General features: G+C 39.6%; 1 protein-coding gene across 3 annotated transcripts in view; it reads left to right on the top strand.

The window, feature by feature from the left end:
- stxbp5a (syntaxin binding protein 5a (tomosyn)) overlaps positions 1–14,566 on the top strand; it is a 127,368-nt gene that overhangs the window by 41,723 nt on the left and 71,079 nt on the right. For all 3 annotated transcript variants that reach the window (XM_042503040.1, XM_042503039.1, XM_042503038.1), the window contains exons 3-4: positions 12,589–12,670; positions 14,371–14,471. In XM_042503040.1, the coding sequence (XP_042358974.1) occupies positions 12,589–12,670; positions 14,371–14,471 (183 nt within the window). The remainder of the gene's footprint in view (positions 1–12,588; positions 12,671–14,370; positions 14,472–14,566) is intronic.

The following is a 14,566-nucleotide window of genomic DNA, read 5'->3' as shown; positions in this document are numbered from 1 at the left end:
TTTTTAATCAAGAAAACCATGTCAGCATTGTATCGAGAGGTCCCCAGTGGACACAGGATATGCTTTTATTTCTCCAGTGCTGTTAAAAGAGAAAAAGTATAGAGCATTGTTGTTCTGGTGCATTACATTTCCAAAAATATGAATTTGGGCAAAAACTATAAGGGTGTATGGAGGCTGGGATGTGTCAAACGCATAATCTTTTAATTAATGGATCCCTCTGAAAAGCATGTCAAACAGAATTATCCCTCTAAAGTCCCCCTCCAGACAAGCTTTAAAGGGATGTAAAAATATTTAGTAATTATAGTGAGTAACTAATTTTGTTTATTATGGTTTTCCTACATAAGGCAAGGCAAGGCAGCTTTATTTCTATAGCACATTTCATACGCAGGGCAATTCAAAGTGCTTTACAGAGTAATAAAATATAAAAACATCATAAAGGTATGGTCACACATAAGCACAATCAACACTGGTGAATATTTGCCTTCCGTTCCCTTTTCAACACAAACAAAGCAGTAAATAAACAATTTCTGATGGCAAAGCAAATTTGCATCTTATTATCGTGTGGAGTTCAACTCAACTGAACTTGGACCGGCAAAGTTGCATGTTTAACTGGCTGATCTTGTATGAAATTGGGCATGAAAAATACAAACTGCATGAGAGCCGGCCATCTGCCGGTGAGTTGTGAGACAGGAATGAAATGTAAGAAAATAGAGCATGTACCAGTAACATAATGTTGTATTTATTATCAAGCTTGCTAATATGGGCTGGAAAAGTAGCTTTCTCTGGCACATCAGGCACTACCCACATTCAGCACGATATCACCTCGGCAGGCAATAGTTACTTGCCTGTATATGCCTATGTGTGACTGTACCTTGACAGTAAAAACAAAAGCAAACAAACAAAAACAATTAGATAAGCATTGGATGGAGATCTACTCTTTCTCTCTTGCTGACAAATTCTTCTTCTGGCCTCCGCCCTGCCCACCACGGTTTCATTCTTGCTTTCTGCAGTGCTGCTCACACAAGGTTGAGCATTGAAAGAGAAGCGTGCCTCAAGATGTCAACGGAAACTAGATGTTATTATCTTGAGTTTAAAGTGGTGAGTGTGTGTGTGGTGAGTGGTGATAAGGTTACTTAATTTTACACGAACAATTCTGTAGTCGTTTACTTGAAAATCTGCAGGCCCTGCACCCATCCATTCGTAAATCGGAGGTGAGCCTCGAGAGATTTATAATTTCTGAACGGCTTGAAAGTGTGGGCGCTCAATTCACCAACAAAGTATAAAAACACATCCAGAAAAGTTACATTCATCAGCTCATTAAAGTCTCCAGACCACTCCTTATAGTCGAGGCTGTTTAATTCATTTAATTTTCTTAAATTTTTTGCTTTCCTTTTCGCTTCTCTTGGTGAGTTTGTTGCACTTTCTTGGACAGGTCCATTGCTGTTTTCTGTCTCCCTTGGAGAAGTGAGTCTTAAAGTATGCCTAAAATGCATTTTGCATGACAATGTTGCCTATTCTCTTTTGTTATTAAGCATTTTAGCTTGTGGGCTAACGGGCAATGGCTGGCACAGTGTTTGTGAAACAAACACAAATTTGATAGATAGTGGAAGGGAACTCCAGGGTAGGTTTTATGCAAAAACTGCAAACTCTACAGTGTTTGCTGTCAAAACCTTGACTGTATGCTTATGCTTATTCTGCTCTTTGACCTGAAAGCCTGCTTTGCCATCGAGGTGCACCACCGTCGACAAGGGTTTTCCATATTAGGCAGTGAATGGCTTTAGTATTAGTTATAACCTAATCTATTTTGCATTGCATAATCTCAGATATAGGGAAGTGCACAGACATCGCCCCTCTTTAGTAAAGAAATGTAAAAACACCTCTAGAGTGATAACACAGATACAAGCCAGTATAGTCAAGGGCAAACAAAGAAACACATTTTTAAGTGGAGGAGGACTTTGTGTATATATATATATATATATGTATGTATGTATGTACGTATGTGTATATATACATGTATATATATATAAAAGAAGAAACATATCATCAAATGTGCCATGTCAGGGTGGTGCAAAAGAAAGGCTGACTCCAGGTGGTGCAAAGTGCCTGGTAACAGCGGAGTGCTGGCCACGGTACAGGGATGGATCATGGCCTGAAGGAACGGAGATGCAGCTCCCTCAGCAGCCTTTAAATTTGATGTAAACAGCCGCAGGCAGCTGGAGGGAGGGCGAGAGATGGGTGACATGGGAGCGCACAGACAGGTTGAGGTCAAGGTGGGTTGCAGAATTATGGATGATTTGTAGGATATCACGTCCAAAAGGGAGCTGAGTAATGTGTGGACATGCGGCTGAGCCAACTCCTTTGTGATTGCGGTGTGGGTCTTTGCACAATTGTTTTGTCTTGAGGCTTATTACTGGATTGTTTTCTCGCTTTTTTGTTGTGGATGCATTCTCCCCCCCCCCCCCCCCCCCCCCCCCCCCCTACCCTTCTCTTTTCTTTCTTTCTGTCTTCCTGTCTTTTTTCTACAATTTTTGCATTGCCTCTCCCTTTTTGCTTTTTCTACCGCCCAGCTTCCATCGCCTCAGTGCTGTCTCTGGGTCCAGTGGTAGCAGCCTGTGCCCTGTGGCCCCGCCTCCCTCCCTGGCAGGGTGATGTATGAGTGGCTTGCTTTGACGTCACTCCAGGGCCAACGTCATAGCAACTCAGTGCTCCCAGGCTTGCTCTTTCTGGTGCTTTCTCTCAGAGCCTCTCCCTTATTCCTTCTCCTTTCTATCCTCCATTAATCACCTCTTTCTTCCTCTTTTTCTACTTTCAGTGTCTCCTCTCTCTGTGTCCCCTTATCCACATGGCTTTCTCTATCTATATCTATCATTTTTATCATCCTGGCTTGTGTTGAAATGTGCCTCTCTTTTTCGTCCACCCTCCTTCTCGTTCCCATCCTTCTGGAGCTTTCTGTCCTCGTCTAAAGCTGCATACTCTCCTTCATTTTTCTGTTTATTCCTCTCCCAGCAATACAAATATACAGAGGCATGTTTGAGGTAAGCAGCAAGCCAGCCCCTCTCTCATATGAAATACAGGCTCATCCCTATTCAATTACACTTATCAGGATCAACTCTATTCCTGGATAACGTGGTTTAATAAAACCCGCAGTCTGTCTCCCACTGTACCCAGCCAATTCTCTCTATGACAACTTTGCTCTGCCAGATGCAGAGTGACTCACCTTTATTTGCCAGGAAAGTTGCCTGTGGCTTTGACAAAAATAAATATAAGAGGGGGGCAATATAAAAGTGAATTATAAGTCAACTTTGACTTCCAGAATAGCTTGGGAAAAAATTTTCATCGGGTTTGACAAGACGTGACCCACTTTCTGCCTTCGCTCTCTGTCTTCCTCTCTTTCCCCCGTCTTCTTGTCTCGCTCCCATCGCTGCCTCCGGTCAGTCTGTCCACTTTTAGCGTTGGTGCAGTGTGGTGAGAGGGACGCGGAGCGAGATAGAGACCTCGCTCGGTTTAAAATGGAATGAGGAATGCTCTTGTCAGCAATTGTGACACATCTCCTACTGAGCCTGTCCCGTGTGGATGGAGTCGATGCACTTTGGGTCATGCTTGTTAAAAATACAGGAAGGAATTTGACTACAGCAACTGAGATGTCTAGGAACTTTTTTTTCTGTAAAGCAATATGTGGTGAGATTTAGGAACGGTCATGGACAGATTCTTTTTGAAAGTTTTATTTTATTTAGCTGGCATTTGTGGTGCTCAGAGGATTTGGATGAGACATGTTTGTTCTGCAGTTCAATATCAGTTGGCAATCACAGTGGGACTACATCTTTGTATTCTCATTCCAGTCCTCCTATTTTTGTTCCAAACAAATGTTGCCTCTGCATAGCAATATAACAAAACAAATTGAATCACTTCTTCCGCACATGAGGATTTATCCAGGTGTATAAACATGTTTTCCCCTGAGGAAGTATTGTGGGTACATTTCAATTAATAACATACAGACTAATACACCTTCCATTTGGTTCAAGGATCATAAAAGAAGTATGATCATGTTCATTATAGGCACTCTCCACCGTCTTTCTTCCTTTAATCCCGTGAAAGATTTTGTAAATGTTATTATAGCATGTCAAAAGCCAATGATGTGAAAACAACCCACAGAAATTGAAATGATGTTATTTCCCACCCTGGCGTGAAATCGAAGCAAAGACACACCGCCAGAGGAAACATGTATTTTATAGGGAACGCTTTTTGAAACAACAGTGGTAAATAGCAACCCAGTGATGGAGGTTTACACAAACAAATGTAAAAGCTTTCATGCACTGAGTAAAGATTGAATTACCATCACATATTGAGAGCAGCAGAGAGGGCATTCAAATAAATAACACAGGCAGAGTAGCACTTTTAAGATGGAGCGACCCTTTTTCTGGTTCCACAGGATAATACTGTTTTGTCATTTTTGAGCCAGTAGTCAATAATAAGCTAATCATTTGAAAAATGGTTAATAAATAATTAACCCTTTTATCGTAATGCTATTGCAAATCAAAAACCTTTAGAAATGTCACCTCAAAAACCATTTGTAATTTGTTATGTGAATGAAATAAATTATCAGCAAATGACTATAGTCATTGTATTTCAATTGTTGTATTTTCTAGCCTATGTATTAATTTAAAAATTAAACCTCAATATAATTGAACCTTCCTACTAGCTGCTATTGTCATCTGCAAGAAACATTTTGGTTGTCCAAGAAAGACTATTATTGTCCTGAAAGGTTTAACATAGAGGCTGCAAAAATGTATGCATTGAAAGTTTGATGAATCATTTGTAAGATTTTAGATCCAAATATCAATGAAATTGACAAGGAAAATGTGAATTAATGCAAATTTCCATCAACTATCATTAATGCAGCGCAGTTGCCAGGAGAAAATGTCAGTATTATACATTTCTGCAAACCATTTTACATTTGTGCATTTCATACATATAATATCAACGTTTGTCAAGTAACATAATGTACAAGCTGACTTTGATCATTGGAATGGTGTGTCACCTGGAGATGCTTACAAAGCTGCAGACCACTGTTCCAAACCAATAACACCAATTGTTTTTTGGCAACTCTTTCGGTGTTTCTACTGGGGTTTAAGCCACAGAACCAGGGTGATTTTAACAACACACTGTGGTGTTTCCAATTCCTATTTTAAAAACTGAACCTGGGAGATTTTCATCAACACATGAAGCTGTTTCCTGGCAGCATTTGTGACACTAACCCTGGGTGATTTCCCCAACCTGTATCTGCTTTTGCAGCAGCTCTTGCTCCACCAGACTTGGGTGTTATTGGCCGAAACATAACCACCATGTGATGTTTGTGCCTTAACACCTTATTAACTGTGCATAATGTTAACTAGGTGAGGATGCAACAAGATGAATTCATGAATTTTGTCTTGTGATGTTTAAGTCACAAGCTCTGTGTGTCCCATGATTTATTTACTAACTCAGTTTTCATTGCTCTTTCTAGTATTGTCTTTTTATTGATACAACTTTTCAACCTCAGACAAGCTTCAAAAAACAGATGCAGAATTTTATTTCTCTCTGTGTGTCTCTGTCTCTGAAGTAGTTACAAAACTTGAAAAGAAAGAGCTTAACAATCTACTTATGTCAAGTATAAGTTATTTTGCAAGTACTAGTGTCTCTTAATTTGATGCGTGTGAATGTAAAAAAGAAGAACGCAGAACCTGAGAACCACCTCTTCATGCACTGAAGCTAAGTCTTCTCCCATTGGATTCAATGTCTTGTCGTCGCCTTGCTGCATTTTTATGATAATTATAGTGCCAGCATTTACTTGAAACATGAACAAAATCCAGTTTTTCCTTCTTTAAGGGTTTGAATTTATTTTGAGGAGGTTTTTATGATCATGTCTGTGTCAGCGGGTATGTGCGCTTCATGATAATGTGCTGCCTGTCTTCAGAGAGAAGTCAATGTGAGCAGTTTGAAAAGCACAACCTTAAATCCTCCCCTCTCTCTTTCTGAGGCCCTGGAAGATTTGGTTGCCAGGCAACATTAGGAAAGAGTTTTCAATTAAGTAATTTTGAGTGAGATGGACCGTGCTGCTGCTGGGCCCAAATCATCCCGACTAACAGCGCTCAGGCACTGTCGCAAGGTTACACATTAAAAAGAGACTAGACAGCTTTTCTGTGCAGAGATGAAACAAACTGTTTACAGAGGATGTACTGCCACAGACAACCACAGATTTATTGGACTGACCAATTTGAGAAGAAATGACCCAAGAATTGGCAAGAAATTAGTAAAAAGTACAAGAAAATCCCCTTATATTTGCCACAAAAAATAAAGAAATAACCTCAAAAAGACTCCTTTAAAATTATAATAATTCTGTAAAAATATTTTGAATATATAATTAAAATGAATATACTTTTCTGGACTTTTTTCCTAGCTTTTATAAAAAAATCATTTTTAAAATGGACTAATTTCTTGTAATTTGCAAGACATTTCTTGCCAAGTTTCTCATTGTCTTAACTGCATGGTACCTCAAAAGTTACATTGTTGCTTTGTCAAGTTTTAAGTTTAGTTTACTCTTTGCTAAATTTAGGGAACATTTGAGAATTTACTGCAGATCAATTTCTCCATGCTTTGTGATGACAAATAACCAGCTCAAGTGATTACTCTCCTGAAGGGTCAGTAACTTTGACGCTTCAAGGAGGTAGACTATGTCTTATGATTTGGCAAACAGGCACCACTTTCTCTCTCGTCACTGTTTCTCTTCTCAGCTTGCAAACATAATTAAAGCCTTCAGGCATACCAAACATCACAATCCTTATTAAGTGAGCTAATCGAGGCTAGCTTGCACTCCTTTACTTTCACATTTTGACCTACATGGATGTCAGTGTCCCTCTCCAAGTCTGCGACAGTTTAGCCAGCAGCATCCTCGAGGATCGCAGCCATATAGGTCAAGTGGAGTGAGCATTGGGGTCCTCTGTCCTCATCCACTGGCTGTGACAGTGATTCTGTGCGCGCTGATGAGCTTTTTTCCCGTCCCTCTTGCAGTCTTTCAGTTTTTAATTTCTTGCAGTATATGAAGCTCTAAACTTTGACCTTTCAGTTCATCAGTGAACTTCTGTCACACTACATATTTCACTTTGGTTAAAGCACCACTGTTGAAACAACTTCGCCACACTTGTTTTTTGAACTTCTTCTATGTTGTCTCTGTTTGACAAGTTTCAGAGGTTGCACATGTTTTGAATGCCCCTTGTCTTAGTTTGGATGAGCACAGAAATGTGCACATATCCATGTATAAAGGTTTGCGTGATGTTTAACAAATTAGCACCCCAAAAACCACATAACGTTTCATACTTTACATAGAGTTACGTAGGTTGGGTTTAGGGAGAGAAACATGGTGACCGTGTACCTTGAAATAACTCAAAGTTCACTAAAATTTTGCATGGATTAAACACCTGTCTACTGGAATGTCCTGTGTTTTGTAACCCATCCACCAACTCAGCCATCCAGTATCCTAAATTGTTTCTTTTTATGAGCTACTTCTTTCTTTACTCCCCTTAGTGCATTTGTCACATGATTGCAGCCTTCCCAAATGTGTGGGTAATAGACAGATTGATTGCTCTTGATTGTGTAAGATATGTATGAATTTTGGTGTATTACATTTATAGAAATTCAACTTCATGCTGGGACTATTTTGTGAAAAACTGGTGTTCTGTTTGCGGTGGGACAAATTTGTGTATTGGCAAAAAACACAAATATGTTGCTCTACCTTTTTGTGTTCTCTCTCCCCATCTCTCTTCAAGGCAGGTACAAAGTGATACTGAATTAGCTTTTTAGGACTTGAATAAGTTTCTTCCTCTTTCTCTCCTGCTTTTTCAAATCCCTGTTGCTTCTATCCCACATTAATCAACATTGTTATTTTCAAGTGATAGGCTCAGGTTTATGTGCCCAGGCATCACTGACCCATCTGCCTTGTTCCCTGTGGTAACACAAAGGTACACATTCGTTAATTGTTAATGTGCTTTTGCTGTATGGATGGAAAAATGGTGTCTACATACTACATAGGGTCCCCATGAACATACATTCATAAGCCACCAAGTAATGTTTTCGACCCTAATGTGAAGAAGAGCTTTGTACAGGAAATGTCACTTGGTGGTGATTAGATATATGTTAATGAAAGCATTATATAGTATGCTGACTGTTTTTCCATCCGTCACATGTTCTTTTGTGCAGTACCTAGTATTCATTGTGCAGATACATGTGTGCTTTTGTATTTTCCTGTATTATTATTGCTGTATGGAACCAAAACCTGAAGTTGCAGGTTAGCTGAACAATGCACATCCTCTCACTGTTCAATCTGTTGAAATTTCTGGTTGCAGTTTATCCCCTCAAGCACACATCACAGATGGAAGATGCTGATAGATGTAGATTACAGGAGAATCTAAATTCCTCTTTACTGGTGTCCAGAATCAATGTACCATCACAGAAGGTTAACCAATTAGCAGCCCGCGAATCAAGTTACGTACTTAACATTAAGTGAATGTGGTTTGGTTTAGGAAGAGAAGCTTGGTTGTGCGATGTAAAGTTACATAGGTTAGGTTCAGGCAAGTAAAGTTACATGCTGTAGTTTAGATTTAAGAAAAGAAATATGGTGACCAAATACCTTGACATATCTCAAAGTTCACTTGGTTTCACACAGGACACGCACACAGGTCCACCGTGGGAAAGTCATGTGTTAGTTTGATCCATCTTCCACCCATAGCCTACATCCTAAGAGGATTTTTGGTCTTCATACTACTTCTTACTCCCATCAGGGCTTGGTGAAGTGATTGCAACCTTTCCAATTATATAGGTTAGATACGAATCACTGGATCATGATTTCAGGTGTTATATTCCAATTGTGGTGCATTACATTTTGTAGGTATATGTATGAACAGTGCATGACAATAGCCTGCAAGTATAAATTGTCATTTGGACTAAAGCATTTATAAAGTGGCTTCAGAAAAAAAGCCCAATAAGAGAATTTTAGATTTGGCAGTAAGAGTCTGGTTGAAGCTTTATCACGCTGATTAGATGAACGTTTTGTACAGGATTATGTAATTTTTCCATATAAATTTTGAGACCAGTCAGTACTTTTTACAATTTCCAACTTTCAGGACAATTCCTCCTCCTATACCTACCATGCAGTGCTTGTTTTTGAGAAGGTTACACCTCCGTTACATTCATGGGGTCTAAAGTGGACTAAAACAGAACCAAAGGTCTGAGGGTTTATAGAGGGGTGGCAGTTGAATATATAATAGATGTTTCATTCTTTGGAGACTAAGCTAGGTGGCATAGAGGAGAAGATCTAATCTTCATTGATGGGATGGCTCCCTCCAGGTGTCACGGTTTAGGTCTGCCCAGCCTCCTTCTGGGATTACTGGCTGGAGTCCAGTGGAGCTTGTAGATTTCTCCTGGTCTGAGCATCGCTGGCTCAGAGCTGTAGTCCTTTAATTGCCTGTCCAGTGGGGGGAGGTCAAAGCTTAATCCACCTGAAGAGCTGAGGGGGGGCTTTACAGGCAGCACAAAGTCTGCTGAATCAAGCCGATACCTTTATAGTCATATATAACTACAGTATATATGAAATGGTAGCCATTGAACACAAATTGATAAATTTGTCAAATGATGCAAAGTGTAAGGAAAGAGGGATTAAAAAACATAGTGTGAGTGTGTTTACTTATAAACTCCACATTGTGTATTCAGTCAAAAGGAAAGAGAGGTTGGGGCTTTTGGCCGAGGGGGAACAAGCTGTGTGGTGCTGGCTTCATCATTGAGATGGTCACAGCACACCTCAGGAATGATTACATGCATTAGAGCTTAATAAATTACACTGGAGCCCGTCTGGGGGCTGAGGGAGCAGATTGCATTGTGGGAGAGGAGGACTTGATTATTGGTATTTCAGTTAGATTTTTAGGGCTCTGCTTGTTGCTGTTGCTACCTTTGCCATTACCAACATGTGCAGCAGTTGTTTTCTGCCTAATGGTTAATTAAAGGAATTTCTCTTTCCCTCAGTCTCCCTGAATGTTTTCTACATGGATGCATAAAAGAAACAAGGGTTGGGCAATATGATTATAAGTAATATCATGATATTTCAGGTTATTTTTGTGATCACCATATTCTTGATGATATGACAAAGGTAGTGAGAATATTTTATTATTGATTTCACGACAATTGCAAGAAAACAAGTGTTACAGTAGTATATGTCAACATAAATGTAGTTCACCTTTAAGTATTTAGTAAAAAATCAGTTCTTTAGTTTGTAAACAACAACAGTAACTCAGATTCAGATTTAGATTCTGCATAAAATATAAATATTTCAACAAAATAAAATCAAAAACTGCACATTTAAACACTTGCCAGATACAAAAAAACATTGTCTTCAATCTATAGATTAGTTTGTACAGCAGAGTACTATATATAGATATATATATGTGTGTGTGTGTGTGTGTGTGTGTGTGTGTGTGTGTGTATATATATTTATTCATAAGTCACTCTGTGGTACACACTGTGTTGTAGATGGATTCCTCTGCAGGCATTTCATCGTAGCTGGTCATGTGCAGAACAGCCTAACACCCCCCACCCTTACACACACACACTAACTAATGATGAGCAATAGCGTCGTCTCCAGGGTGTTACACCTCTATGTGCCCCCTGTATGAAAAATCACCGCCCCCCACCTCAGTCCTGCGAGTCATGGGAAGAATGAATGGGTATAATCAGTAAGCTCACCCATTCACTCTCCTCAGGAGGAGAAGCCTGTTATTTTCTGTCAGTCCCTTCTCCCTTCCCTCATCTCTCTCTTTTTTCTGTCCTTCCGCCCCTTTTCGCATGTTTTCTCTCACCTCTGCATCTTTTATCAGAGTTGCCAATCTCTGTGTAACTGTATCCCCTCTCTCCCTCCCTCCCCACTATTAATCTCTCATCTGTTCACATAATATCCAGCTCTTCTCTTGCTGATTCATTTTCTATGTATTTGAATATCTTAATTCTCCCCCTCCTTCCATTTTCTCTCCCCTCAGTCATGTTACAGTTTGCTTCCCTCCCTGCAGCACTGCTAGTGTTCCCGTGTTTTGCTATATTTGTATTCCTCGCAGACACTCTCTTCTGTCTGACATACTAGTATTTGTGTATAACAATCACAACGTTGAAAACGTTGGCATTGTACACTTCTGTAATTCACGAATAAGTAACATTTGTATATTAATATGGCATAGTAACGTTTCTATAATTAAGTACTTCTGATTACATTTAAGATGCTTCCCAAGCAGCAAACAACTGCAGACCGTTGTGTGAAACCAACAAACAAAACCGGTTGTTTTTTGGGAAACATTTCATCATTCCTGCTCATGATTATTGTACCAAAACCTTGAGTTTTTCAGGGAGACATTAGGCATTTCAGTTGCGATTGTGACACCAAACTGGTTGGTTTTAGGGAGACAATACAGCATTTCCAGTCAAGATGACCACATATTTTAGGCCAAAACAAGATCTTTTCCTAACCCTGACCAAGTGGTTTTTGTGCTTAGTTATAGCCACTCATCAACCACAGCCTTACTGAAATGTAAAGAAACATGAAGTGTCAACGTAGCTACTACACATGAAATATTTTACATATCCATGATTTGCAGTAATTTACAATGCCAACGGAAATTCTGGTGATGATTGAATGTCTTAAAGGAGACCTATTATGCTTTTTGGGTTTTTCCTTTTTCTTTATTGTTTTGTATAGCATTTTTGTCCTTGTTAAAGGTCTCCTAAGTAATAAAGCCCAAAGTCCAAGTCAAATGGAGGTCTCTCTCTCTCTCCCTCAGAGGACACTGCTTCTAAGCTGCTTGAAACAGCTCGTTTGACTTTCAGTATTTACTTATGGGACTTGGTGATATCACAGTGTACAAGTAGAATTGAATTTGCATAGGGAGCCAGCTAACCAATCATAGCAGACTGGGCATCTCAGGAGACGGGACATAAGCTCAAACAGACTGTTTCAGACAGACGTTTAAACCTATTCCAGTAGATCCTAGAATATGATCCAGAAAATGAGCATAATAGGGCCTCTTTAATTACATAAAGTGTTCAGGTTAGGTAACTTTTTGTGTGTGTCTTTATTCTAAGAACATATTATCATCTTAAAATAATAAGCTCCCTGGTAAAACTAATGCCTATGGTGTATAATTGTAAGGTGTTGAATAATTACAGTATTTTCAAGAAAGGAATGGCCTGTCTGGAGTCAGAAACAGTGAAGTCCTGCGCTGTCTGCATTTTAGGTGATGAATATGTCCAAGCTCTGTTGGTAGACCATAAAAATGTCACTGTGGATATTCCATTTTTCTTCCCCGCAGGTAACCAGATAACAAGTGTCATGACCTTTGTATCAGGTGTAGCGAGGAGCAAATGACCTTCAAACATAGAGGCATTTGTCCTGGGTTGCCACACATTTTAAAAAAGAATACCTCATGCATATTCTGTGCATACTGGGCTGCAGTGCCTCCACAAACAAAAACAAGAGGTTCCCTTGGTGTACTGTATGTTCCTTGACAGAAAATCTTTCAGGTTCGGTCGTCCAGGCGTGGAGTGTTACTGTCAACATGAGAGTGGAGCGGCCGTCATCCAGCTACAGTTTCTCATCAATGAGGTAGGTCACAAAAAACATTAATCAGCGACCTGTTCCTGACTGTACTCACCAATAAGACCAGCACTGTTTTACATAGTCAAAGACAGGTGACTCTGTGATTTAGGGACAGATTCATAAATGCTTATCCCTGCTGATCACATTTCACCCAAAAAAGTAGTTGCTACTGTGTCCTTTTGTAAGAAAGGTAGTGCGAAAGAATCTCTCGTTTTTTCTGCTTATCCCACTGTTTTTCCATGTTTTGTACAGGGTAAGGTTTTCTTTGTTGTAATGTAAAGGATATATGTTGATTTTTTTATTGGTGTGTTTTGTCTTCAGATCAATGATCAATATTTTCAGATTTTTGCAGTTTTTTGTATTTGCATTCAAACAGTATACTGAAAGCAGCACATAGGCAGAACTGAGTACACTTAAAAATCTATTTGTTTATTGCAACCAATACTGTTATTGCAATATTTAGCAACATTATTGCTTAATGCATATTTTTCTCATCGTGCTGCCCTTCAGTGTTCATAGCATTGAGTATTCTGACCTTTCAAGTGTGAAAAGTTGGCACCGAATATCCTTTTCACATTTTTTGGTCTTGCTTGCTTTTCTTTTGACCTAAAATGGAAATGAGGAATGTTTGTCATTTTAGATAATATGCATAGCAGCTTTTATGAGGGCTGCCCCTTGAAAGTTGGAGACTCGAATCACCAGTCGGAGACCCCTCAGTCAACTGAGATTGCTTTAAATCAAGTAGTAGTGTTTTTCTGTTCAGTGTACTTCTGAGGGCGTTTTGGTCCCCAGATTTTGCTACAGAGTGAGTGCTCTTGACTTTCAAGCTACTCTTTGCAGCTGCAGACATGAAAGCAGCAGCACCAAGACCGCTCTGTAAGATGGAGAAGTGGTGAATTAACAGCTCACAGCAAGTTAATACGATACCATTATACCTTAAATGAAGTTTGATAAAATAGGGTACAGAGTATGTTTATCTGGTGATCATATAAACTGCTTTTGATTTTTTCTTTTACACAGTGCATGGGAGTGCACTTGTCAATAACACTTTCCAGCAGTACTGAAAAATTATTGGTTGATTCCCACCAGAGATTTTTAAGCAGAAGGACACTGCATGACAACTATGTTGTATAAGTCCGGTGGTTAGCATCGCTCCTATTTTTTTTAAATTGCAGAAAATCAACCCCGCTCAGCTTAAACAGACGTTATATCTTTATGTCATGTTAAGCAGTAAACCCCTAGGCCACAGGGAAAAAAATCTTTAGCATTTTGTCAAGTGTTCACTGATGAAACATGCTTTGAGTGTTGAATAGCTTCAGCACTTTCTGATTTATTTGGACAAAAAACACAAGTTTTATTTACTTCATTTTTATGAGAAATGCAATATTTCATGCTTTATTGTGTGTGTGTGTGTGTGTGTGTGTGTGTGTGTGTGTATGTGTGTGTGTGAGACTGTGACTCAGCAATTTAAACAAACCCTCAGAGAGACGGAGACAGTTTTTAGTGCCTCCTACACAGGCACTATATTTCTATACATCTTATGAGTCATCGTTACCTGGGAGAAAGCTGCCTGATTTAAAATCAGTTTCCAGAGAATCCAGCCTGAGTCGTCATGCTGACAGACACCATGTGTAGTCTATAGATATGTCTGTGAGGAATTTCAATGACTGTGAATGTAAAATAAAACATCTCTTCTGTTATGACAGGGAGCGCTGGTGAGTGCTCTGGCTGATGACAGCGTTCACCTGTGGAACCTGAGGCAGAAGAGACCAGCCATCCTCCACTCCCTCAAGTTCAACAGAGAGAGGTAAGAGGGGCGTGCAAAACTGCAAAAGACGAGAATGACCTTCTGCTAAGTCGATGTGTTCGTCTCGCCACCGCGCTCAATTAGGCCCTCACACT

Source organism: Plectropomus leopardus, chromosome 16, assembly GCF_008729295.1.
Source record: "Plectropomus leopardus isolate mb chromosome 16, YSFRI_Pleo_2.0, whole genome shotgun sequence".
Taxonomy (NCBI): Eukaryota; Metazoa; Chordata; class Actinopteri; order Perciformes; family Serranidae; genus Plectropomus; species Plectropomus leopardus.
This window is presented reverse-complemented; position numbering and strand designations above follow the sequence as displayed.